Raw genomic sequence first — 25,806 nt, 5'->3', positions numbered from 1 at the left:
CATTCTTACTTTGCAAGTCTTATAATCTAAAATATGGTTTTAGTTCTAGTCCTTGTCTTAAGAAGTTGGAACCTCCAATGAATCTTCATTGAAATGAAAGGAAAAGTACCTGAAGATATAGCAAGGAGTTAGTACCAACAAATCTTATGTGTTATTTCATTTTACTCTTGCAGCAGCCTTATCAGACTTAAAGTAGGCAGGTATTATTGCCCTCACTTTACAAATGAGTTTTTATAAAGGGAGGTTGTAGACAACTTGCTCATGGTCATAAAAGCTACCAGTGGGTAGAAAAAGGGACCTCAACTTTGGTTTCCTGCCAAACAGCCTGCCAGTGAGTGACATTGTTGTTCTTTGTCCCTTTTGTGTAAAATTGACTTTGTACTTCCTCCAAAGTGTCCAGCTTTGCCTGAAAAAAAAAAAAAAATTCAAGTGCGTCACATCCCAGTGAAAATTAAGTGTGATCAAAATTAGTGTTCCTTGGGCTTTCCTGGTGGCTGAGACAGTAATGAATTTGCCTGCAATGAGAGAGACCCAGGTTTGATCCCTGGGTGGGGAAGATCCTCTGGAGAAGGGAATGGCTACTCACTCCAGTATTCTCGCCTAGAGAATTCCACAGACAGAGGAGCCTGGTAGGCTACAGTCTATGGGGTCCCAAAGAGTCGGACACAACTGAGTGACTACCACCTTCACTTTCAAGGACCCTTGATGAGTCAGTTGTCTCATCAAATTCCCACTTTAAGACATCCTTTCCAGAGACATTACAAGTTCTGACACTCTGAATTTAGGGCTATTCCTAGAACTGGTAGTAAACCTTCAGCAACAGAAAAGGTCATATAGATATCTATCTAGAAGTTTCCCTAGGTTTGAAAGATCATTTTCTTCAGAAAAAGATTTGTTCAGACCTACCTGCCTGCCCCCATCTGATCTCCCTCTTTCACCAGTAGATCTTTAGTGTTATCACTAACTTTGATACCTTTACTTATTTATTTCATATATAAGGTAAATGCTAATCCATGTTAACATGCATTTAACTACAAAATTTACCTATATTCTTACAAGCATATCAAATTGCTTTTGTTTGTCTCTATTTTCTGTTCAGATCTGATTTATATGCAAACAAATGCCATATATAGTTTTTAATCATGACACAATCTCATATTGGTCTGTATTTATAGCACATTAAAAATAGGGGGCTAATGTTAACCTGACTTGACAACAAATTACAGAATAATAGCTCCTAATATAATAATAAACTCAGAATTTCTAGGTAACAGTACTATTAGTCCAACAGGCTGGAGACGACTATTCACAATTTCAAATTTTTCTCTAATTTGTATATTTGCCTGGTGGTTTGTTTTCAGTTTTGGTTGAGCAAGTGACACGGATGGCTTATTCCCAAGAGTAGAAGTCTGAACACTTCTGCCCACTGTGTCTTGATGTGGGAGTTGCCAAAAAAAACAAAACACAGTGAAAGCACTGGCTGGAACAACACTTTACTCACATGGAGACAGAGCGAGGGGGGCTTCAGTGGTGAGTATTGGCCACCAGGTGCCTCCTGGCTGCCCATTCAGGGCAGCTGTCTCGCACGCACCCCTCTTGATCTGTACCAGAAGGACCCCACACCCTCACCGTAAGGGACAGTAGAGCAGTGGTGTTGGCCAGGCGCCATATGACCCACATGCTGAAGCAGAACGAAGGAGTACAGGTTGAGTCTGAGCTAGGGAAAAGTGTTTCTGCACAGGATGGGAAGTCCAGCACAGCCTGTAAGGACTCTTTATCTCTTCAGAAGAAAGTGTTCCAGGCTTACTGGGGCAGAGTGGGAGTTGAAAAACTGCACACACGAGACTCCTTTCCCTACAGTTTTAATTTTAGTATCCCCCTACCTCACATTCAGTTTGCATAAAGCCATTTCATTTAACAGTTACCTAAATGGAGAAGGTTCACAAACTGAGATCAGTCCCATTTTCCCTCACTACATTGGCCTGGGGATATTATTCCTGCTTCTCTTGAATGCGGCCAAGAACCACAGCCTTTGAAGATACTTTTTAGGTGATCAGATAATGCCATTAATAACTGCCTGAGTACCTACTGTGAGCCTTACAGTGGCACTAACAAGTGAATTACATCACACGTATCATTCCTAGATCAAGTGTTACATTTTGGTTTTGATCTTTCTTCCACTGAGTGGCCAAGCTAGAACAGTACACACTGTTCCTTGGTATCATGAAGTGTCTTTGTAGAATTTCCAGTGAACAGGATCCCAGGGCTTCTGGGCTGTTGCTAATAAACTGGACCCACAATGGCCTAGCTGTGGACCCACGATGGCCTAGCTATGGACCCACGATGGCCTAGCTATGGACTCACGATGGCCTAGCTATGGACCCATGATGGCCTAGCTAGGGACCCACAATGGCCTAGCTAGGGACCCACAATGGCCTAGCTGTGGACCCACGATGGCCTAGCTGTGGACCCACGATGGCCTAGCTGTGGACTCACAATGGCCTAGCTATGGACCCATGATGGCCTAGCTAGGGACCCACAATGGCCTAGCTAGGGACCCACAATGGCCTAGCTATGGACCCACGATGGCCTAGCTATGTAGTACTGAACCGTTGCCCTTAGCACATGTCCTCAGGAAAAGTAGAAACAAACTGACTCGGTAGTGTTTACATTTAGATGTAGCAAATCTTGGGAGACTGGAGGTTACTCTTACTTTTCATACTCTATAAGGACTCTGTGGATAACATGTGTATTGTGATGTACTGCGACTTTGTTGGTGGTATACTTCATTGAACAGAAATCATTAATTTTGTTGTAATAAATGTATCAGTTAGGTTTGTGTTTTGAAGTTGTGTTTAATAATTCCTTTTTTTTTTTTTCTTAATGGGGGTATAGTTGCTTTACAGTATCACACAACAAAGCGAATTGGCTATATATATTTACATATATCCCTGCCTCTTCTGGACCTCCCTGACACTCCCCCCATCTCACCCCTCTAGGTTACTAAGGAGCACTGAACTGAGCTCCCTACACTGTACAGAAGGTTCCCGCTTTCTGTCTACTTTATACATGGTAGTGCACTCATGGGAGCGCTCTTGCACTGTTGGGGAGAATGTAAATTGATACAGCCATGATGGAAAACAGGATGGAAGTTCCTTAAAAAACTGAAAAATAGGACCATCATATGACCCAGCAAGCTGGTACTGGACATATACCCTGAGAAAACCAAAATTCAAAAGGACACGTGCACCCCCATGTCCACTGCAGCACTATTTACAGTAATTCCTTCTCCAAGGATGTTCCAAAGGGGTTCTCCTGTATCACTTTCTATTCACTTCATAATTTTGCCTCTCAAATTTAGATATTTAATCTTCCCAGAGCCCTTTTGTATGGTATCATGTAGAAATAATTTAATTTTCTTCATACAGTAAACTGGTTATACCAATGGCCTATAGTAAATAATCTGTCCCTTTCCCTTTGATTTGTGGTACTATTTTTACAGTATACTTGGTTCTCATCTATACACAAATCTAACTCAAAGCTCTCTCTTCTGTTCCCAGGGGATATTTATCTGTTCTTTGACCACTGTCACCATTTAAAAATTTATTTTAAGCTATATCTTTGAGGTATGTCTTAATACCTGAAAGGGAAAGTTTTCCCTCTTTCTTTTTAAAGATTGACTTAATTATTTATGGACCTCTATTAGATAAAGCTTAAAACTTCCCTAGTAGCTCAGACGGTAAAGAATCTGCCTGCAAAGCAGGAGACCCAGGTTTGATCCCTGAGACGGGAATATCCCCTGGAGAAGGAAACGGCAACCCACTCTAGTGTTCTGGCCTGGAGAGTTCCATGGACAGAGGAGCCTGGTGGGCTACAGTCCATGTGATCACAAAGAGTTGGACACGACTGAGTGACTAACACACACCCAGTGATATTGTGTATCACTTGTCTTGAAGCTATCTTAAAGATTTTCCATTAAGTACAATGGTTGTAGTATTTTTGGAATATAAACCTTACTGAATAAAGGATGTTCTCTTCTATTATTAATTTGCTAAGAGTTTTCCCCCTTAATCATAGCTATTGAGTTTAATACTTTCTGCATCCTTTGATGATTATATAGATTTTCTTCTTCTGGTCTTTGATACACTGGATTGTGTTAATTGATTGTTTTTAATGTTATTGCACTCTAACATTCCTGGCACATACTCAACTTTGTCATCTTCTTCATATGCTGCTAGATTCAGCTTGCTAATATTTGATTTGAGATTTTTGACATCTTATTCATGAATGACACTTCCTGTCATTTTCCTTTCCCAAACTGTCTTTGTTTAATTTCACTTTTAAGTTTACACTAGTCTAACAGAATGAATTGGAGACTATCCCCTTTGGAGACTTCCCTAGTGGCTCAGATGGTAAAGCGTCTGCCTACAATGCAGGAGACCCAGGTTCGATCCCTGGGTCAGGAAGATCCTCTGGAGAAGGAAATGGCACCCCACTCCAGTACTCTTGCCTGGAAAACCCCATGGACGGAGGAGCGTCATATGCTACAGTCCACGAGGTCACAAGGAGTTGGACATGACTGAGCAATTTCACTTCATTTCGCTTCACTTCCCTTTGTCTTTATTTTCCAAAGGAGGTTTTTTAAGTTTGAAACAGTCTATTCCTTTCAAATTTGGTAGAATTTGCTTTTAAACTGGCCAGATACAGACTTTTTTTTTCTAAAAAAAAAAAATATATATATATATATATGAAAATATATATGTATATACATATGTGTGTGATCCTACTTTAACTATGTTTTACACAGTTATTCTATATTCAGAATCTGATCATTCCTATACAGTTATACCTAATTTTATTGTGCTTTGCAGATATTGTATTTTTCACAAATTGAAGATTTGTCATTGTTGTTATTGTTCAGTTGCTAAGTTGTGTCTGACTCTTTATGACCCTATGGACTGCAGCACACCAGACTTCTCAGTCCTCCACTATCTCCCAGAGTTTGCTCAAATTCATGTCCACTGAGTCTGTGATGCCATCCAACCATTTCATCCTCTGTCACCCTCTTCTTCTCCTGCCTTCAACCTTTCTCAGCATCAGGGTCTTTTCCAATGAGCCGTCTCTTCGCATCAGGTGGCCAGAGTATTGGAGCTTCAGCTTCAGCCTCAGTCCTTCCAATGAATACTCAGGATTGATTTCCTTTAGGATTGACTGGTTTGATCTCCTTGCAGTCCAAAGGACTCTAAAGAGTCTTCTCCAGCACTGCAATTCAAAAGCATCAATTCTTCAGTGCTCAGCTTTCTTTATGGTCCAACTCTCAGATCTGTCCATGTGAAGGTTTGTAGCAACCCCGCATCCAGCGAGTCTGTCAGTGCCATTTTTCCCAACATTAATTGCTCACTTTATGTTTCTATGTCAAATTTTGGTAATTCTTGCAACACTTCAAACTTGTTATGCTGATCTCTGATCAATAGTCTTTGATGTCACTGCTAGGACTTGCTCAGATGGCTAGCATTTTTTAGCAATATGATATTTTAAAATTAAGGTTTATACATTGTTGTCTTTTAGATATAAAGCTATTGAACACTTAGGAGGCTACAGTATAGTGTAAACATACTCTTTTCTGCACTGGGAAACCAAAAATTTGTGTGACTTCCTTTATTGCAATATTCATTTTATTGTGATCTTCTGGAAATATATAATATCTCTGGGGTATGCCTACAGTTTGACTCCTCAGAGGTCTAAATCTGTTATTTACTGTTTCTGCTGAATTTTACTGAACTGGTGATTCCTGTGTGCCTGGTGTTTTGTTTTGTTTTGTTTTGTTTTTCAAAATTGTGAGTTTACATTTGACTGTAGTTAACCTGTGGGAATTCATAATGCCTAAACTGGAGTTTCTCCCCTCCAATAGAGGATTTTGGCTTTGTTTCTACAAGGAGCAGACAATCAATAGTATCAGCATGAGATCACTTTAGCCTGACTTGAGGGTCTTGGCTACATGGGGAGCCTTAAACTGGACTATTTCATCATGCCAAGGGTTATAGGCTTAATCTAATAATCATACTAACACTGTCTGCAGTTGCCTTGCAGAAAGAACAAGTTTCCTTTGTTTTCTGTTCATCAATCAGCTTTCAACTCACTAGTCCTTTTAATATATTCATATTCCTTGGTTCCTAGACTATTTGTTGAAATAACTTCTTTACAGTATAAAGCATAGAACTGCTTCCCCTTCCTCACGGGATAGGACCTTGTTTTGTTTTGATCATATCCAAGCTCTCCAACCTTGGATTAAGAGAGGCTACTTATTGTTTCCTCTGGAGAAGGGAGGAGGACTCACAAGGTAATGGAGCACCAAGGAAAGATTAATCTAGGCCCTGAAAGTAGATGCATGGAATAAGGTACATGGATAGAAAAATAAGGTACACGGTATCAAAGAGAAATTGATACCAATCGGGGTTCTCAGCCTCCTTAATCAATAGAAATTGATAAGAGACCAGACAAGAAATTCAGGCAAGGCTTTACTGAGGCTCTTGCTGCAGTAGTGGGGAATAAAAACAAGTAACAGCTTCCCTTACTCTTTCCCCCATGGGAGTGCGCTGGTTCCTTTTACGCAGTGAGGGAAAGGGTGTGTTCAGGGGTTGGGCTGGACGGGTGGTTTAGGTGGTTTGCTCACCCCTTTGGTGGTGTTGTGTGTGCAGGAGAGCATGTGCAGTACCCTTTTTCTTCCAGCTCCTTAGACGTGGCAGTGGGGTTTTGGGTATCTTTGTATCTTCTTATCCATAATTTGCCCCACTGTACAGGCACAGTTTTTAGTCCCTTATAGTTTCTTTTATGTTTTGTTGCTTGAGGAGATGTTTGGCCAGGTACAAGCACTGCAGCAAAGGACCCCAGGTCCCAGCCTGCTTCAAAACCTCAAAGTGGAACACTGGTACAATTTGTCATTGTTGTTCAGTCACTAAGTCACGTCTGACTTTTTGCAACCCCATGGACTGCAGCACCCCAGGCTTCCATGTCCCTCACTATCTCCCAGAGTTTGCTCAAACTCATATCTATTGAATCAGTGATGCCATCCAACCATCTCATCCTCTGTCACTCCCTTCTCCTGCCTTCAATCTTTCCCAGCATCAGGGTCTTTTCCCAATGAGTCTGCTCTTCACATCAGTTGGCCAGAGTACTGGACTTTCAGCATCAGTTCTTCCAGAGAGTATTCAGGGTTGATTTCCTTTCGGATTAACTAGTTTGATCTTGCTGTCCCAAGTACTGGTATAATTACTCCACTGATTATGACTGAATTTCTGGTAAACCTCTTTATAAGCCAAAAAAGAAGGTTTGAGAGAAAGATGTAGTGGAGAAGCATTTACATTGCCCATTCCTGGGAGGAGCTCCTGTCCTCCATAAAGTAAAACCACAGTAGGTTGTTTTTGGTTACTGTTTTTTGTTTGTTTGTTTTGTTTTTTGCCATGCCATATGACTTGCAGTATCTTAGTTCCCCTACCAGGGATTGAACGCACGCCACCCAGGCCACAGTAGTGGAAGCACTGAGTCTTAACCACTGGACCACCAGGGAATTTCTGTGTTGATATTTCTGTTGATGTGCCAAACATGAGAGGAAAATTAAGCCAAGGAGAATCACTAATGATATTTGATCTTTTGTTTCAGATGTTTGTTTATTGTGAAAAGCATGCATATAAGAATCAAATGAAAATTCTATCCCAGACTACAAACACAGCTTGAAAGAATTCAGAGGGATTGACACCCTAGCCATCTCTGGAGATAGACTCAATGGACATAAGAGACAGATATTTGACAAGCCTATTTAAGGACTGTTGAAATATACTGGGGCTTATATAATACAGTTACTCTTCAGCTATTTATTTATTCTGTTGCAATGATTCCTACTAATGTCAAATCCTCCTAGGTGTTGTCAGTTGCTACCAACACAACATGTTTTAGTTCTATAAAGTCAGAAAAACTAAAATATCTGTGCCACTTAATGTTTTTATTGAGGAACTTGGTTATCCTTTCTCTCTTATAACTCTTTCCCCCCATCCATGTCAACAGTGTTGGAGAGTTTTGTTGAATCCTGTTTATAACAGTAACAGCAGACATTAACACAGTCCTTTCCCAGGCTTAATAGGATGAATGGGGATTCAGCAATGATCAAGCCAAGCATGATCCTTCCTTATTTTCATTGATCTTAAAGTTGTCTCTTCTTTTTTGAAAATCCCACTCTCTTTCTTATTTAACCTCTTTTGTGGTGCTCAAAGTAAAAATGATTGCCCCAATCTTACCATAAAACACTCACTGCCTTTGAGAAATCAGACTGAACTTTAACTAAGGAGTGGCAAAACTCCTTTTGCTTCCTTTGCAACTGTTATTTTTCTGCCTTCACGTATCTGTATGTCCACCAGATGAATCCCTACTCTGAGAAAACCCAAAGAAATACAGTAGGGAGTCACTAATCATTTGTTGGATAACAAATTATACAACTTTGGGTTACTGATACTGTGATTCTACATTTTGCCTCTTGAGTCTGAACCAGCAATAGTATAGAGAACTTTCCCTCAATATCTTCTGGTACCTAGAGAACCAGAAAAATCATTCATGGGTTACTTTCACTATTTGTCTTGGTACACTGATTTGGTTACGCTAAAGAGAAACCTAGACAAACTAGCTATGACAAGCCTAAAACAGCATATGAAAAAGCATTTGCCAACAAAGTCATGTCTCTGTGACTTAAGTGCCATATAGTTAAAGCTATAGCTTTTCCAGTAGTCATGTATGGATGTGAGAGTTGGACCATAAAGAAGGCTGAGCGCTGAAGAATTGGTAACTTTCAAATAGTGTTGCTGGAGAAGACTCTTGAGAGTCCCTTAGACAGCAGGGAGATCAAACCAGTCAATCCTAAAGGAAATCAACCCTGAATATTCAATGGAAGGACTGATGCTGAAACTGAAGTTCCAATACGTTGGCCACCAAAGAACTGACTCACTGGAAAAGACCCTGATGTTGGGGAAGATTGAGTGTAGGAGAAGAAAGGGATGACAGAGGATGTCAATGAACATGAATCTGAGCAAACTCCAGGAGTTGTGAAGGACAGGGAAGCCAGGAGTGCTGCAGTCCATGGGGTCCCTGTGGTCGCAAAGAGACACTACTTGGCTAGTGACTGAACAACAACGAAACAGAAAACATGATCTTATCCTTAGCCAGGGCAATTGTATCAATATTACCCTAACTGCTCACAAGGTTACTTTTGTTAACTGAGAATTGTAGGATTTCTAACTGCATCCTGGATTAGAAAGTATTTGACCACAAGTTTAAACTGTTATTCATTCATTCAACAAATGGTTATTGAGTGACTAATCTGGCTGTAGAAGATATAACAGAGGACAAATTAAACAAATATTCCTACTCCTATGGAACTTATATTCTATCTGAAAAGAAAGGAAAGAAGCAAGATAAGTAAAATACTATTTTAAAGTAATGTTAAGGAGAAAATAAAACAGAGGAAGGAGAGAAACACCAGGAAAAGGGGGATTACAATTCTTGATATAAAAAGTTCACCAAGGAGTTGTATTTTGAGTGTAGACCTGGAGAAGGTGAAGGAGTGAGCTATGTAACTATTTGGAGGGGAATATGCCAGGCAGAGAAGAGTAGGTGCAAAGGCCCTTGGTGGAAGCTTGCTCACTATGTCTTAAGAATAGCAAGGAGGCAAATCTGGCTGAAGATGAATGAGCTAAGGGGAAAATAAATAGAGGTAAAGTTAGAGAAAAATGGGGGAGATTACACTGGGGGCCTCATAAGTCACTGTGAAAACTTGGGCTTTTATGAGAAGTGAAAACGGAGCCACTAACGGTTATAAGGAGGAATGATATGATTGATGTATGCTTTATCATGAGTGCTACTGTTGTTTTGTTGAACTAAAAATTAAAGAGGGGCAAGGAGGGACTTCCCTGGTGGCCCAGTGGCTAAGACTGCACACTCTGAATGCAGGGGGCATGAGTTCAATCCCTGGTCAGCGACCTAGATTCCACATGCCTCAGCTAAGAGTTTTATTGCCAACTAATGATCCCAAATGCAAAAAAAAAAAAAAAAAAAAAGAACCCATGTGCTGCAGCTAAGATCCAGAAGAGTCAAATAAATAATTTTTTTTTTTTTAAAGAGGAGCAAGGAAAGAAGTAGGAAGAGCTGAGGAAGATATTGCAGTATTCCATATGAGAAATGATGGTGACTTGAACTTGAGTGGTAGTAGTGGAAATGGTACCAAGTGATTGAATTCTGGATGTATTTTGAAGAGAGAGCCAGTAAGATTTACTTGTTGGATCAGATTGGGGTGAGAGAGTAAGGGAAGACAATATAGCACCGAGGATTTTGGCCTGAGTAACACGAAGAAAGGAGTCGCCATTTACTGAGATAAGGACGATGGCAAGAGGAGCATCCTAGAGCAGGGATGCTTGTCAGGCATCAAAGCAAATGTGCCGAGTAGGCAGGGGAATGTGAGTCTGGAGCTGAATGCAGAGGTCTGGGCTGGAGATTGAAATTTGGGAGTCATTGTCATATGATGGCATTTAAAGTGACTAGAGGAGAGACTCCCCTGGTGGTGGCTAAGCTTCCTTGCTCCCAATGTAAAGATCCAGGTCCAATTCCTGATCAGGGAACTAGCTCCTGCATGCCGCTAATAAAGATCCTACGTGCTGCTATTAAGACCCGGTGCAGCTAAATAAATAAAGTTACTTAATTAATTTTAAGTCTAACCAGGGAGCTGGGAGTTGGTGTTCTATATATGACTAAAGAGTCAGACACGACTGAGAAGCCAGTCAAGTTTCCGCAAGGTTCTGAAGGTTCAAGATTCTGTGCTGCACAGAAGATGAATGATCCTGCATGCTGTGATTAAGACCCAGAACAGCCAAATAAATAAATACATATTTTTAAAAAATTTTTAAAGTAAATTTATTAAAAAATAAAGTGACTGGAGGAAACCTCCAAGGAAGTGAAAATAAATAAAAGAGCGTACTCAGAGGTCACTGAGATGAGGAAGAACCAGCAAAGGAGACAGGTGACAAAAACCAGCAGTGTGGTATTCTGGAAGTGAAGAACGTGTTTCTAGGGGAGAGTGATCAACTGAGCCAAACGCTGCTTTAGGTCACGGAAATGAGAACTGAGACGTGACTTCTGGATACAGCAATCTAGAGGCCTGCGGCGAGCTCTGATAAGAGCAGTTGGTGGAAGAGCGAGGACAAGAACTCAATGGGTGTGGGTCGATGAGGGAACAGGATGAGCAGAATTGGACACAGGCGAATATAGAGAATTAGTTCATGGAGTGTTCTGTAAAAAGAAAGGCCTGGCAGAAACAGGGTAAAGAAACGGTTCTTAAAGGATGGGTGTTAAAAAAAAAAAAGGATGGTGCAATTATGATACTTTGTTTTGGATTTTTTTTTTTTAACTGTACCTCTCAGCATGTGGGGTCTTAGTTGCCTGACCAGGGATCAAACCCTTGCCCTCTGCAGTGGAAGCATGGAATCTTAACTGCTGGACGACCAAGGTAGTCCCTGACAACATGTCTTTATACATTGATGAATAAGTCTATAGAGTGGCAGGTTGATACACAGGAAAGAGAAGAGAGAACTGTTAGAGCAATGCTTTTACACTGACAAAAGGAATAGGGCTAGTGTGTAAGGGGAGGGGTGGGCAAGGAAGAACGGCAGATGCAGGTTGGGTAGATGTGGCTGGAGACATGACTATCCTTTGGCTTCTATACACTTTTTACAAAAGAAGTAAAACTTTTGGTTAATGTACTTATACATAATGATAGTGATGGCTGACATACTCACTTTGGGATGACCAGATTATCTTTGTTTTTTTTTAAGATTTTTTTTGATGTAGGCCATTTTTAAAGTCTTTATTGAATTTGTTACAGCATTGCTTCTGTTTTATGTTTTAGTTTTTTTGCTGGAGAAGCATGTGTGATCTTAGCTTCCCGACTAGGGATTGAACATACATGGCACCCCCTTGCTCTTGGAAAGTGAAGTCTTAACCACTGGACCACCAGGGAAGCCCCAAGAAGATTATCTTTAAAATTTGAAAAGTATACATGTTGCTAATGCTGTTGCCGTCAACACTGGGAGGAATGTTACAGTAACATTCCAAGACAGTCTGGTGACCTTCCTCCCAAATTGTTCTTCCTGGATATGCCTCTCTGGTTGTTTTAAAGTGTTTCCTTAATAATCAACTCTACTAAAATAACCCCACAATAATTAGCTCCCTTCATCTAAACACCAGCTATTTTTTAGTTTGGATCTTTGAGTCACAAAGTTTTTCTATTTTTTTTTTTTTCTCAGAGTAGCCTACATTCTTGTTTCCTGAGCTTGATTATAGGTAGTCTATTCCATTTCAAAAATTGGTCAAATACAGCTGCTGACTGCCCCATTCGGTTAATTTTCAATTTCTAGCTACTTTCCAGTTCAAGTGATTAAAGGTAGGAACATGAGATAATGGGTCATTTACTGAGTTGTTGATACAGATGGTCATACTGAAAATGGGAAGGGATCATTCTAGAATGCTTAAAATATGTTAGAAGAAGACTTTTTGTTGGTTGATAAAAGGCTTGGCATAGCTCTCTGTTTTTTTGGTGAAATCACTAAAGTCAGGATTGCAAACCTCTAAAGGATCACCTGGCCCAATCATTCATTTGATGCTTCAGCTCCTCTGTAACATCTCTGCTAAGTATGTCCACACTTTCCTTAGCTCTAATGCCAGGAAGGTGACTACTTTACTCCTCTACATCATAGAAATTAACATACAAGGACACATCTGGAGGTTTCTATTTAAAATAATGATGAATTGTATGAAAGTTTTCAGACAGTCAAGAGATTTTTCAGTTGCTACACAAAGGATTATAAATCAGAATTCTGGTTTTACAGAGATGCAAATGGGGACATGCAGGTGGAAATGCAGGCGTAAGTACCTTGTACAGCAGGCTGAGATGCTGAAAGTCCCAAGCTAATTCAGGTGTGAAGCACTAGTCACTTCACAGTTGAGGGCAGAGGATGATGTGGGAAGTCTGAGCTGTAGGCTGCTCTCCCAAAGCTATCCTGTGTCTGAATTTTCTTCCCTAAACTTGACAGCATGGCTGACAGCTTTCTTGTCTTTGATTTAGCTCAAGGTACCTGGTTTGCTGCAAGATTTAAAATCCCCCCTTCCTGGGTCATCATTTTGGTCAGAAGATTTAGTTCATAATCAATTAATGTTTGATAAGATAACTGGACAAAACTATGCATCCTTTTTCCTCTTAAATACACATAATACAGACAGGGTGAAATCATTTCAGGTTAATGAAGTTGATGTTTTATTTTTGCTTTAATCGATGTGGTTAGCATTAATTCCAGCTGAAATAATGTTTTCCATTTTTTATATAAACCTCAGGATAGTAAGTTTACTAAAAAATTATTTCACTTGGGAGAGAGGGATGAATAGGTGGAGCACAGGGAATTTTAAGAGCAATGGGACTCTTCTGTGTGTGTGTGCTCAGTTACTTCAGCTGTGTCCAACTCTCTGAGGCCCTATGGACTGTGGCTCATCAGGCTCCTCTATCCATGGGATTCTCCAGGCAAGAATACTGGGGTGGATTGCCATGCCCTCCTCCAGGGGATCCTCCTGACCCAGGTATTGAACCTGAGTCGCCTGCATCGCAGGCAGATTCTTTACCACTGAGCCACCAGGGAAGCCCCGGAACACTTCTGTATGATACCCTAAGGATGTCAATATACGCTTATCAAAACTACATTCTATATGTAGAACACAAAGAATAAACCCTAATATAAACTATGGATTTGGGGCAATAATAATGTGTCTGTATTGATTCATTGATTGTAACACAGGTACCTCTGTGTTGGGGGATGTTGATAGAAAGGGAGCCTGTCCTTGTACAGGGCAGGGGTGTAAGTTAAGGGGTATTTTCTGCTCAGTTTTGCTGTAAACTTAAAACAACTCTAAAAATAAAGTCTATCAAAAAATGTTGGAGTCATTTTAAAAAAACTGTTACCAATGGCAATTAAAAACTATAGTGAAGGCATTTACTTCTTTGTTAAATTATTTTGTACAGTGAAGAATCACTCAAATTTAGTTGTATGACAAACTTAGGGATGTCTGAGAAAAGCCCCATAGATGAGGAGTATTAGATTTTCAGACTTTTTTTTTAAGGCAGAACCTGAAAACTGGGCAGAAAGATTCTCTCAAGTAATTGCAAAGTAATCTCTGGGATAACTGGATATTTTCTCTGGGTCTTCTGATGGTTTTATAACCTGGTGGCAACTTCAGACTAGTGAAAATAGGTAGTATTTTCTAAGAAATAGCCAGTTGATTTTATTATACAGCATGATGGAAAGTCATGGAAGAAAGGAGAGGCATAAATGACCTGTTTCATTCTTGGGGGCTGGGAGAAGCCCTGGAATGCAGTTTAGTATGATGGCTCATCCTGCCTCTGTGGGTGTCTAAGACAATTGTCACAAACAATAAGAATCCCACTGGGATTCCAATCCTAACAGGTATTGGGTGAGGGGTACTTAGAGTGCCTTGTAGAGTACGTGTTATTCTCATCTTTTTCCCAGAAAAGTGTATGGAGCTTTTGTTTAATTAAAAAAGAAAAAAAAATTTTTTTTACCTTTTTGGCTGCCTTGGGTCTTTGTTGCTGTGCCTGGGCTTTCTCTAGTTGCAGCAAGCAGGAACCACTCTCTGGTTGCAGTGCTTGGGCTTCTCGTTGTGGTGGCTTCTCTTGTTGCGGAGCACGTGCTTAGTTGCCCAGCTGCCCCACAGCATGTGGAATCTTCCAGAAGCAGGGATGGAACTCATCCCCAGCATTGGCAAGTGGACTTCAACTACTGAACCACCAGGAAGTCTTTTTTTTTTTTAGGCACCAAATTTTTATTAACCCACTTTCTTGCTCAATTTTATCATTATAAACCACATGAATCTCTTTTTGACCCAGAGTTGTGAAGGGAATTATCAAGTTACAATGTGCTTTTAAGTGTCTCTGGCTCCTCTGAACCTCTGGCTGTCACTTTTCTTGTCCTCTTCTCGCTTAACAGTGTATTCCAACCCCTGTAAAATAGGGACTAAAAGTACCAGTCTCTTTGCTCTGAGGTTGAAGAGAATGCCAAGCACTAAGCTAGGCTCTCAGGAGCCTCAAACTCCAACAGTTCCTCCCCACCCTTTGACAAACCCCCTTCTTCCTTATCATGGGCTGAGGAACCAATGAACTTGTCATCAAGAACATGGGTATAAAGTCCACAGGCCAAGTGAGGGCCTGGATGGTAAAGTGCATGGGCTTTGTGCCTACCACTGCCAACTTCCAGCCTCAGGAAGGACTGATTGAGTGAGCAGTTCAAAAACCCCTGAGCTCAAGGCTCTTTCCCTGTGGGTAACTCCTATGTACCTCCATCATGACCAGGGCTTGAGGGAGGACTTTTCAATTCCCACCCCTACACTTGGGACAGCATGAGGAATGAAGCAGAGGCCAAAGACTGAGTGACTAGCCCCAGGGAGTCGACGGGGGACATTATCAAACCAATTTCAAAGGTGGTGGTGTTTTTGCTCTTGGGGAAGAGAGGTGGGGGGCTTCCCAGGTGGCTCAGTGGTAAAGACTCCACCTGCCAATGCAGGAGATGCCAGAGATGTGGGTTCCATCCCTGGGTCGGGAAGATCCCTTGGAAGAGGAAATGGCCACCCACTCCAGTATTCTTGCCTGGAAAATCCTATGGAGAGAAGAGTCTGGAAGGCTACAGTCCATGGGGTCGCCAAGAGTCAGATGGGACTGAGAGACTGAGCATGCTTGCAGGAGCGGTGGGACCCAGGTAAGGACAGCAACTGGCAGGCAAAGGGCAGGCTTGGTTCTTAGTGGTCAGGCTGGAAAAGGCCATCATGGGACACGCCCAGGTATGGGCCTGCTTCTCAGTCAGCTTGGTCAGCTTCACATTCAGCTTGCCCAGGGGGGCTTCAGCCACTGCTTTGTCCAGGTTCTTGGGCAGGAAGTAGACCTCCACAGGGTGTTTATCTGGGTGGGTCTACAGCTCAGTCTTCGCCAGCACCTGGTTGGTGAAGGAGTCGCTCATCATGAAGCTGGGATGGCCCATGGTGCAGTCCCGGTGGACCAGCTGGCCCTTGGCCAGCCCTATGATCAGTGCCCATTATTCAACAAGTACAGTCCACCTGGGGCTTGATGTTTGCCTTCTCCACAGTACTCTCATTCAGGCACTTGATATCAATCTCCACGTTAAAGCATCTGATTTACACACAGTGACATCATCTTTCATCTGTTCAAAGCGTGGGTTGACGGATGAGCTTGGTACAGCCAATGGTGGTGACAAAATGCTGCCCTCCTGAGGGGTCTCATCCATGATGGTCACCTCACACCCCTCCATGGCAGCCTAAAGCGCATTGATGGAGTTCATCTCTCCTATGATGAATCGGGCCCCGAAATCCCTTAGGGCCTGGGCACAGCCATTGCCCTTGTTGCCACAGCCCACTACCACCGCCATCTTGCCCGCATTCATCATGTCAGGAGTCGTTGACACTGACAGCAGGCACCTTCAGGATCCCATTGATCATCCTTTTATACAGGTTGTGGACCCACACTGTGGTCTCTTCAGAGATGCCTCAGATGTCAGACTGGGGCTGCGGGTACTCGGTGCGGATGCTGTTGGTGAGGTTAGCACCATTGCCCAGCATCATGTTGAAGGGCACATCCCTGAAGCACAGTGTCTGCTGGATGCACCACAATTACTCCTCATCCGTGTCACTCTTCTGGGCATGGAATGCCAGCCTTGGCAATGGCAGCTGTTGGGTGGTCCTGGGCAGAGAAGATATTGCAGCTGGACCACTGCACCTCACCACCCAGGCCGATGTGGGTCTCATTGAGGACAGCTGTCTCCATGGTAACGTGCAGGCAGATAGCAACATGGCGCCCTTCAGTGACTTGGAGGCGGAGTACATCTCCTGCATGCGCATCAGGCCTGGCATCTCATTCTCTGCGAGGTCCAGGGCTTTGCGTCCCCAGGCAGCCAGGCTGAAGTCAGTGGCTTTGTAAAGCAGCTTGTTGGACATGCTGGTAGCGTTTCTGTTTCTGCAAGGAGTGGTGAATGCGGGCAAAGGGGATTGGGCCTCAGGCTGGGAACAGGAGCTGGCAGGGCAGCACGGTGCAGGGTGAGAACAGAATATTTTAGGTAACATTCTAAATGTTGGTCGTCTTGCTCAAGTGGAAGGGAATACTGAATGTGTATATATGAGAGAATATAAAAAATAAACAAGCTACAAGGATATATTGTACAGCACAGGGGATATAGCCAATGTCTTATAATAACTTTAAATGGAGTATCAGTTCAGTTCAGTTCAGTCACTCAGTCATGTCCGACTCTTTGTGACCCCATGAATCGCAGCACGCCAGGCCTGCCTGTCCATCACCAACTCCCGGAGTTTAAAATGGAGTATAATTTATTTTAAAAATGGAATCACTATATTTTACACCCAAAACCAATAAAATATTGTAAATCAACTATACATCATTAACAAACAAAAACTAAAGAGTTCCCTGGCAGTTCAGTGGTTAGGGCTCCGAGTTCACACTGCAAGGGCATAGGCTCAATCCCTGGTTGAGGAACTAAGAGCCCATATGCGATGCATGGCATGACAAAGAAAGCAAACAAATAAACAGAAACGTTCCTACATAGAACAAAGGAAATAATACACAAGAAACCAGCAAGTATGTGATTCTGTTAAGGCCAAATGGGATCTAAATCTGAGTCAAGGTGTTGGCCAATAGGTGAGAATGATGGAGTTCAGATTCCTGCCCAACTGAGACTGGACAATCAAAACCAGACTCTACTGGGGGAAGGGGTTGTGGAAGGGAGACAGTAGGGCAGGAGGGATGGCGAGAGGAAGTGGGAATGTGACCACTGGAGAAGCAGCAGCACAAAGATGAAGCAGCTGACTGAACTCCATATATAATATATGCTTGATTGGACTCAGGTAAAAGCACTGAATTTGAAGAAACTAAACTTCTTGAGGTTCCCAATGACTGGTGGCACAGATCGACAGGAGGAAAGAACTCAGTCACTGCCGATGTAGAAACACCTCCAGCTGGCACTGAATGACCACCTGGAACCGTCTCTGCCATTCCCTGTCTGCAGTCACCATCTCTGACCTTGGTATCCCATTCTATTCCCTGGGGTGTTCATTTTTACGTTATGCAAACATTCTTTCACGGTCGTGTGCCCTGGACCCTTTGCGAAGTGGACTGGAATAGGAGAGTGGATAGAAGACACAGTGTGCAGGAAGTGACAAAGGACTTTGTCATTATACAGTCTTTTGCATTCTAGAAATTAGAGTGGGGGGGGGGTGAAATCAGCAGAATTATGACTCTAGTTTTCCCAGTTATTTACATTTAATCCCTGATCGCATAATATATGAACTTCTAGCATAATACCATAATGTTCGTTATATAAAAGAAAGTTTTATCCAAACTACATATATCACTATGTAAACTCCTTTAGAAATGGAAATAATTCTGACTCAAGTTTATCAGCGTTCAAGCTGTTAAGTGAAAATACTTAAGTGTCACAGCTGAATAAATATTCAAGAAAAACAATGAATGCTTTAGGTAAGCCATGGGCAGCCAAGTTCTTTTATTTTAGTACTTTTCATCTCTATTGTGAATTGAAAAGGGGAGGAAATGCCCTCAGTAAAATTTAGAAATCCTATCATCAAGCAAAAATTCTCTTTATAGCTAAATTACAGGTAGAAATTCACTTTAAAAAATGCTATGGCCAGTTGTTAACACAGCATTACCATTTACAAATACAGTTCTTTAAACACAACAGATTGTCATTACTCAGCAGGTTCATTAATCACAATTCAGCTTGCTATCAGGAGTGAAAATGACTGGTGTTATTAAATTTCCACCCCATTACCTTGACTTTTATTTAGAAACATTCATCAACAATCTCCTCCTTCATTAGAAGTCACAAGTTAACCAAGCCAAAAAAACAAAGTCATCAAAGAAGCACAATTTGATGATATCTTGGAAATGCAAATACTTAGTGCAATTTGGTTAATTCACAAAGTCTCTTAAGCATTACAATAATCTACTCCAGACAATTCTCAAGCCTTTGCTTCAACGGTTAGCTATGGATATTTCAAAGTGCTTGAGAAAAAAACAGAACTTGACAGTAGATTTCTGGTAATTGTCTCAACCAGTCCTCTGACAATTACTCCTTCAGTTGTCTTTGTTTTTTTGTTAGTCCCCCAATACCCTCTGTTAAAAGAAGTGTAATTCATTGCCTTAAAGAAAAGCTGCAGGTTTCATCTTAGTGCCTTCACCAGAAATGTTCTGGTCTAAGGAAGCCACTTCCCATCTGTCCACAGGAAAAGTTCTGGGTACCATACACAGAACTGGTTCTCAGATAGATGTCCTCCAAGATAAATTAAGATCCTAACTGATATTAACCAATCAACAAATGTTTATCAATTACTGTTCATAGGAACTGAGATAGCCATTAAAGAGAACAGAGTATAAGAAGATCAAGTCCTCTACAGCTTTACCCTCTAGATGTCTATAATATATGTATTCAAAGGAGCAGCTAATACAGAGCAGCAGATTGTTGGCGCTAAAATTAATGTGCTAGGTAGGAACTATCAGAATGAATGTTTGAATGTCTTACTCCTGACTACAGAGATGAGAAAATTCGGTCATCCTCTCAGAACAGAAGTGAGATATGCTGTGAAAAGTAGGGGGAGGGGGAAAAAAAGGGTCCAGAGAGATGTATTTGAAAGCAAAGCAAAATCTGCAATAAATACTGGGTTGGCCCAAAATTTCATTTGGGTTTTCCCATAAGATGTTATGGAAAAACTTGAACTAATAGTTTGGTCAACCCAATATAAACATATTTTTGTATATGGTGTAAATGTGACAACATTTCAAGTATAAATATTTATCTTGACTTCTCATGTTTTGACAGTATTCATTCAAAAAGCTGAAGCACACTCAGGTCATCCATGGCTGATTGTTTGGTTCCATGAAGAACCATGGGAAACATAGTCATGACGACCCTAGTAGGATCACAGTCTACACGAAGATTGTACCTCCAGGTTGTTGCTGCTGCTGCTAAGTCGCTTCAGTCGTGTCTGACTGTGCGACCACATGGACTGCAGCCTACCAGGATCCTCTGTCCACGGGATTTCCCAGGCAAGGGTACTGGAGTGGGTTGCCATTGCCTTCTCCTGTAACTGCCTGCAATAATCTGTCCCAGCCAAATCAACTGTAAATTGCCATTATTTGCAATGAGAGAGTAGTACTGACTGACACTTCTCAGATTAATAGATCTGGGAGGTCTGGAAATATTTTCATTTGAGAAATGTGGTCAATTTTTCTACACCTTCAGTTCAGTTGAGTTCAGTCACTCAGTCGTGTCAGACTCTTTGCGACCCCATGAACCACAGCACACCAGGCCTCCTTGTCCATCACCAAATCTCGGAGTCTACTCAAACCCATGTCCATTGAGTCGGTGATGCCATCCAGCCATCTCATCCTCTGTCATTCCCTTCTCTTCCTGCCCTCAATCTTTCCCAGCATCAAGGTCTTTTCAAATGAGTCAGTTCTTCACATCAGGTGGCCAAAGTATTGAAGTTTCAGCTTCAACATCAGTCCTTCCAATGAACACCCAGGATGATGGACTGGTTGGATCTCCCTTGACTCTCAAGGGTCTTCTCCAACACCACAATTCAAAAGCATCAATTCTTCGGTGCTCAGCCCTCTTTATAGTCCAACTCTCACATCCATACATGGAGAAGGAGATGGCAACCCACTCCAGTATTCTTGCCTGGAGAATCCCAGGGACGGGGGAGCCTGGTGGGCTGCCGTCTATGGGGTCGCACAGAGTCGGACACGACTGAAGCGACTTAGCAGCAGCAGCAGCAGCACATTCATACATGACTACTGGAAAAACCATAGCCTTGACTAGACGGACCTTCGTTGACAAAGTAATGTCTCTGCTTTTGAATATGCTGTCTAGGTTGTTCATAACTTTCCTTCTAAGGAGTAAGCGTGTTTTAATTTCATGGCTGCAATCACCATCTGCAGTGACCTTGGAGCCCCCAGAAAACAGTCAGCCACTGTTTCCACTGTCTCTCCATCTATTTGCCATGAAGTGATGGGACCAGATGTGATGATCTTAGATTTCTAAATGTTGAGCTTTAAGCCAATTTTTTCACTCTCCTCTTTCACTTTCATCAAGAGGCTCTTCAGTTCTTCTTCACTTTCGCTCCAGGTAATTAAGGTCATCTAATCCAGATGGTGTTAATAGATAAAATATTACAGAAAGGACAGAAGGCATTTGTTGTTATTGTTGGTGTTCAGTCACTAAGTCCTGTCTGACTCTTTGTGACAGAAGGCGTATTGTTGCTATTTCAGGGCTACCAGTGTCCTGAGGTGGTTTTTTTTGGTGTTCTAAGCTCAGGATGTCTGGAATAATTTAATGAATGTGTGAATACATGCTGAGGTTAAAAAAAAAAAAAGTATGTGCAAAGGGAGTACCTGAATAAATCCATGACTTCCTGAAAGGGACAGCTGTCAGTTTTGTCTGACCAGCATCTTTTTTCCTGTCCATTAATGACTGAAGGCAGTAACAGTCAATCTTCATCTGTGTTATCACCTTGTGCACATCCCACTTAGTACTGTGCAGTTATCAATCAAATAGCTTGCTCCCTCTCCCCAAGGTAAATTCCAGAAAAAATTTGAATTTTGATAGGCAGGACAAAGACTAAAATGACTGGAGTTGCTCAATCCAATGTCAGTGTCCTAGAAAAGACTCTACTTGGAGTCCCTGAATGCTATCCTGATGGACTTTCCTTTCCTGAGGTATGAGCAGCAAAATCTTCCTGCGTACTAAAAACTATTCCACACTTTTAAAATTTGCTGAACTTTAATGTTTTTTTTTTTAAGCTAGAGCTGATTTTTGTGGCTTACAACCAAAGGGAATTAGTGCATTCAGTTTACCTCTGTTACAACTTCCAAGCATATCAAGTAAAAATTATTTTTGCTTTTAAGCCAGGGATGAACTAGACATGTTTGGAGGCAGGAGAAAAAGGTGTTGAAGAAGAAAAGGACAGCAGGGCTGACTTCTGGGCATGTGACCTGTGTGTTAATGTTCTGCTGCTGTTGTCTTGAAATTCTTACTATTTTTTTGAGCCAGGACCTTGCATTTTCATTTTGCACTAGGCCCAGCCAATTATGAAAGTGCTTCATATGATATAAAGCACTATATGAAGGCTGATTAATGCCCCCCCTCAAAGATGCTCACACCCTAGTTCCCAGGTCCTGTTAAGTATGTTACCCTATGTGGCAAAAAGGACTTTGCAAATGTGATTATGTTAAGGATTTTGAGTTGGGAAGATTATTTGGACTATCTGGTGGGCCCAAAGTAATTGCAAGGGTCCTTTACAAGACAGAGGCACAGAATTAGAGTTAGAAAGAGAAAGCATGTGACAACAGAAGCAGAGGGAGTGAAATCTGACTGCGTGATGCGTGGTTATGAGCGAAGGAATGTAGGTGGCCTCTTTGTTGTTGCTCAGTCACTCAGTCGTGTCCGACTCCTTGAGACCTGTGGGCTTCAGCACGCCAGGCTTCCCTGTCCTTCACTGTTTCTCAGAGTTTGCTCACTCATGTCCATTGAGTCAATACCATCCAACCATCTCATCCTGTCTCCCCCTTCTCCTCCTGCCCTTAATCTTTTCCAGTATCAGAGTCTTTTCCAATGAGCTGGCTCTTCGAAAAAGGTGGCCAAAGATTGGAACTTCAGCTTCAGCATCAGTCCTTCCAATGAAAAGGCAAGGAAACATATTTTTCCCCTAGAGAAAGCCTCTAGAAAGAATGTAGCCCTGCTTATCTTAATTGAACTCATCTCCATTACTGTAAGATGATAAATTTGTTGTAAGTCACTAAATCTGTGGTAATTTGTTATAAAAGTGACAGGAAACCTACACATTACAAGGTTACTATAAGGTCACCTTAAGGTGATGCCTTACTGCTGTTGCTGCAACTCTTCAGTCGTGTCCGGTGTCCGACTCTGTGCAACCCCAGAGACGGCAGCCCACCAGGCTCCCCCGTCCCTGGGATGCCTTACTAGTTTACCAGAAATCAAGACTATTAATAAAACTAATAGCAGCTATTTATTGAACATTTCTTTTGTTCTAGGACCATACTAAGCCCTTTATGTATGAAATCTTATGCAATCCTAGAACAATGTTTGAAGTGGGTATGCTTGTATTTACTTTAGAGACAGACAAACGGAGGTTCAGAGAGGTTAAGCAACTTGTCTAAAGTCACATAAGCAAATAGAATGTTTTAGAGGTGGGAGCTGAACCCAGTTATCACTCCCAGTTCAACCCCATTGCCAGACTTTATATAAACCTGGGTTTGTTCCCATCCTTTAACGTTCATTATGTTTGTATGGGTCAACACAGGAGTCAAAGCTTGACCAGGGAGTCAGAGCCTGACCAGCCAGAGGACGACATCCACATCTGGGGCGTGTAAGATGGAGGAGCCCAAGCCAACTCCACAAGTCTCAGATGGCTCATCTAGGCACAGGCGATAGATGGGAGGCTACAGAAAAGTGGATGAGCCAAAGAAAGCGCCAGACATTGAAAGTCGAAGAGCCCTTGTTTTTCGTTTGCCTAGATCGTGGGCGAATCCTGAAGCCTCGTGGCGGTGCGGGTGTCAGGGGACAACGACAGAGGGAGGGGCCCCCGCCGGGTTTCCATGAGCAACTGCCAGGCGAGGGGGCGCGGCCGGCGGTCCGCGGGAAGGGCGGGCGTTCCTCTCCACCCGCCAGCACCGCCTCTTGTTTTGAAGGCCCGCGTGGTCTCGCGTCATTGGCCGCCTTGGACCTCCGGGGAGGCGGGGCGGTCTCCGCGGCTGTAGCTCTCCAGTTACCCCCTCCGCCGGCCCCGCCTTCCGGCCGCCGGCGCCCACCGGGCCAACTGGACCACAACTCCCACAAGGCCTCGCGCTCGGAGGGGGGGGGCGTGGCCGGGCGCAGGGGAAGCCGGGGGCGGGGCCGCCTAGGGGATGAAGTGGGGGCGCTCGACTCGTCAACCTCACTCACAGCTGCCGGGCGGCTGGGAGAGCGTCCTCCGCCACTGGACTGGCGTGCAGACCTCTGACCCTGGAGTCTCTCGGCCGCCGGGAACCGTCCTCTTGGGTCGTCGCCCGGGCTGCCCGCCGTTTCCCGGCCCCGAGGGGCCCGGCCGGCCGCGGCGGGGGGAGAGGTCAGCATGAGCCCGGGGGTCCGGCGGGCCGGCGCAGGGCAGGGGGCGGCGGCCGCGGTGCAGCTTCTCGTCACCCTGAGCTTCCTCCCGAGCGTCGTCGAGGCCCAGGTAAGCCGGAGTGATGGCGGTGCGGGGACCCCCGGCCGAACGCCGGCGGTGGAGGCGGCGACCGGGCCGCGACTGAGGCGCGGGCGGGCAGGGGAGGGAACCCCGGGAGGTTTCTGACGAGCGGAAAAGCCGGGGGGCTGAAGCCCCGATCATCAAGTCCAGGAAACGCCTGCGAGCCGCTTGCGGTGTGAGGGGTGGCGATACGGGGTGATGGCAGGAAAAAGAGGAAGATGGTGACGGTCCCCTGAGGTGTTTTCGTTTTTATCTTTCCGATGTTTAAGCGGTTCCGAGTGTGGCGGGAGATGGGACGGGGATGAAAACCTCTGCGGCTGTTCTGGGATGAGAGCACTCAGAGAAAAGGGGAAGCCCTCCTCGCGGGGAACTCAGGGGATGGGTGGGGGGCAGGTGGGGAGTAGGTGACAGACCCAGCGGCCCTGCAGAAGCCAAGTCGATCGCGAGGGGGACAAGTCTGAACTTCCTTGACTTTTGGACTAGAGAGTCCCTCGCCTCTCTCAGGACCGTTGTATTTTTACCCAGCTTGTACTCCGTCTGCTGAGTGGCGTCGCCAGGTGAGCTCAAGTACCAGAGGGGGGCCCGTGTCTGACCTTGTGGCTCCCTCAGCAGTGAGTGATGGCCGATAAATTAGAGTTTGGGGGTTCTTTGTGAGGCGTAGCTTACAGAAGGGTTCTCAATACGCTGGTTCTCAATAGCTTCCCAGGGTCTTTTGCCTTAATAAAGGCTTCTTTTTTTTTATACAGTAGAATTTGAATAGGCTTCTGCCAGGTGCTGTCTAGTCTGCACCTGCTGCAGAGTGGCAAAACTACTAAGAGCTAAAAAAAACCCAAAAAAACAAGAAAAGGTGTCTCATGTGGCCAGATGATGAGGGGAGACATGGTTTGAAGCAATTAGTGCTGATGGTTAAGTCAAATTGAAGGTAACTCTTGCCTGGAAAATCCCATGGGCAGAGCAGCCTGCTAGTTTGCAGTCCACGGGGTCGCTAAGAGTCGGACACGACTGAGCGACTTCCCTTTTCACTTTTCACTTTCATGCATTGGAGAAGGAAACGACAACCCACTCCAGTGTTCTTACCTGGAGAATCCCAGGGACGGGGGAGCCTGGTAGGCTGCCGTCTACGGGGTCGCACAGAGTCGGACATGACTGAAGCGACTTAGCAGCAGCAGCAGCAGCAGCACATGCTAGTAAAGTAATGCTCAAAATTCTCCAAGCCAGGCTTCAGCAATACATGAACCGTGAACTTCCAGATGTTCGAGCTGGTTTTAGAAAAGGCAGAGGAACCAGAAATCAAATTGCCAACATCCGTTGGATCATCAAAAAAGCAAGAGAGTTCCAGAAAAACACTATTTCTGCTTCATTGACTATGCCAAA

At 43.4% G+C, this 25,806-nt stretch overlaps 1 protein-coding gene and 1 pseudogene across 8 annotated transcripts in view; one reads left to right on the top strand and one right to left on the bottom strand.

The window, feature by feature from the left end:
- Positions 1–15,448: 15,448 nt before the first annotated feature.
- LOC782464 (adenosylhomocysteinase-like) lies at positions 15,449–17,127 on the bottom strand (annotated as a pseudogene).
- Positions 17,128–24,143: 7,016 nt separating this feature from the next.
- ERO1B (endoplasmic reticulum oxidoreductase 1 beta) overlaps positions 24,144–25,806 on the top strand; it is a 72,163-nt gene continuing 70,500 nt past the window's right edge. For 7 of the 8 annotated variants that reach the window (XM_059882497.1, XM_024986641.2, XM_024986644.2 and 4 more), the window contains exon 1: positions 24,144–24,420. In XM_059882497.1, the coding sequence (XP_059738480.1) occupies positions 24,319–24,420 (102 nt within the window). In that variant the 5' untranslated portion in view covers positions 24,144–24,318. 8 annotated transcript variants of the gene reach the window in all.

Source organism: Bos taurus, chromosome 28, assembly GCF_002263795.3.
Source record: "Bos taurus isolate L1 Dominette 01449 registration number 42190680 breed Hereford chromosome 28, ARS-UCD2.0, whole genome shotgun sequence".
In the NCBI taxonomy this organism is placed as follows: Eukaryota; Metazoa; Chordata; class Mammalia; order Artiodactyla; family Bovidae; genus Bos; species Bos taurus.
Note: the sequence above shows the minus strand (reverse complement) of the source record. Positions and strands in the feature narration are given on the sequence as shown.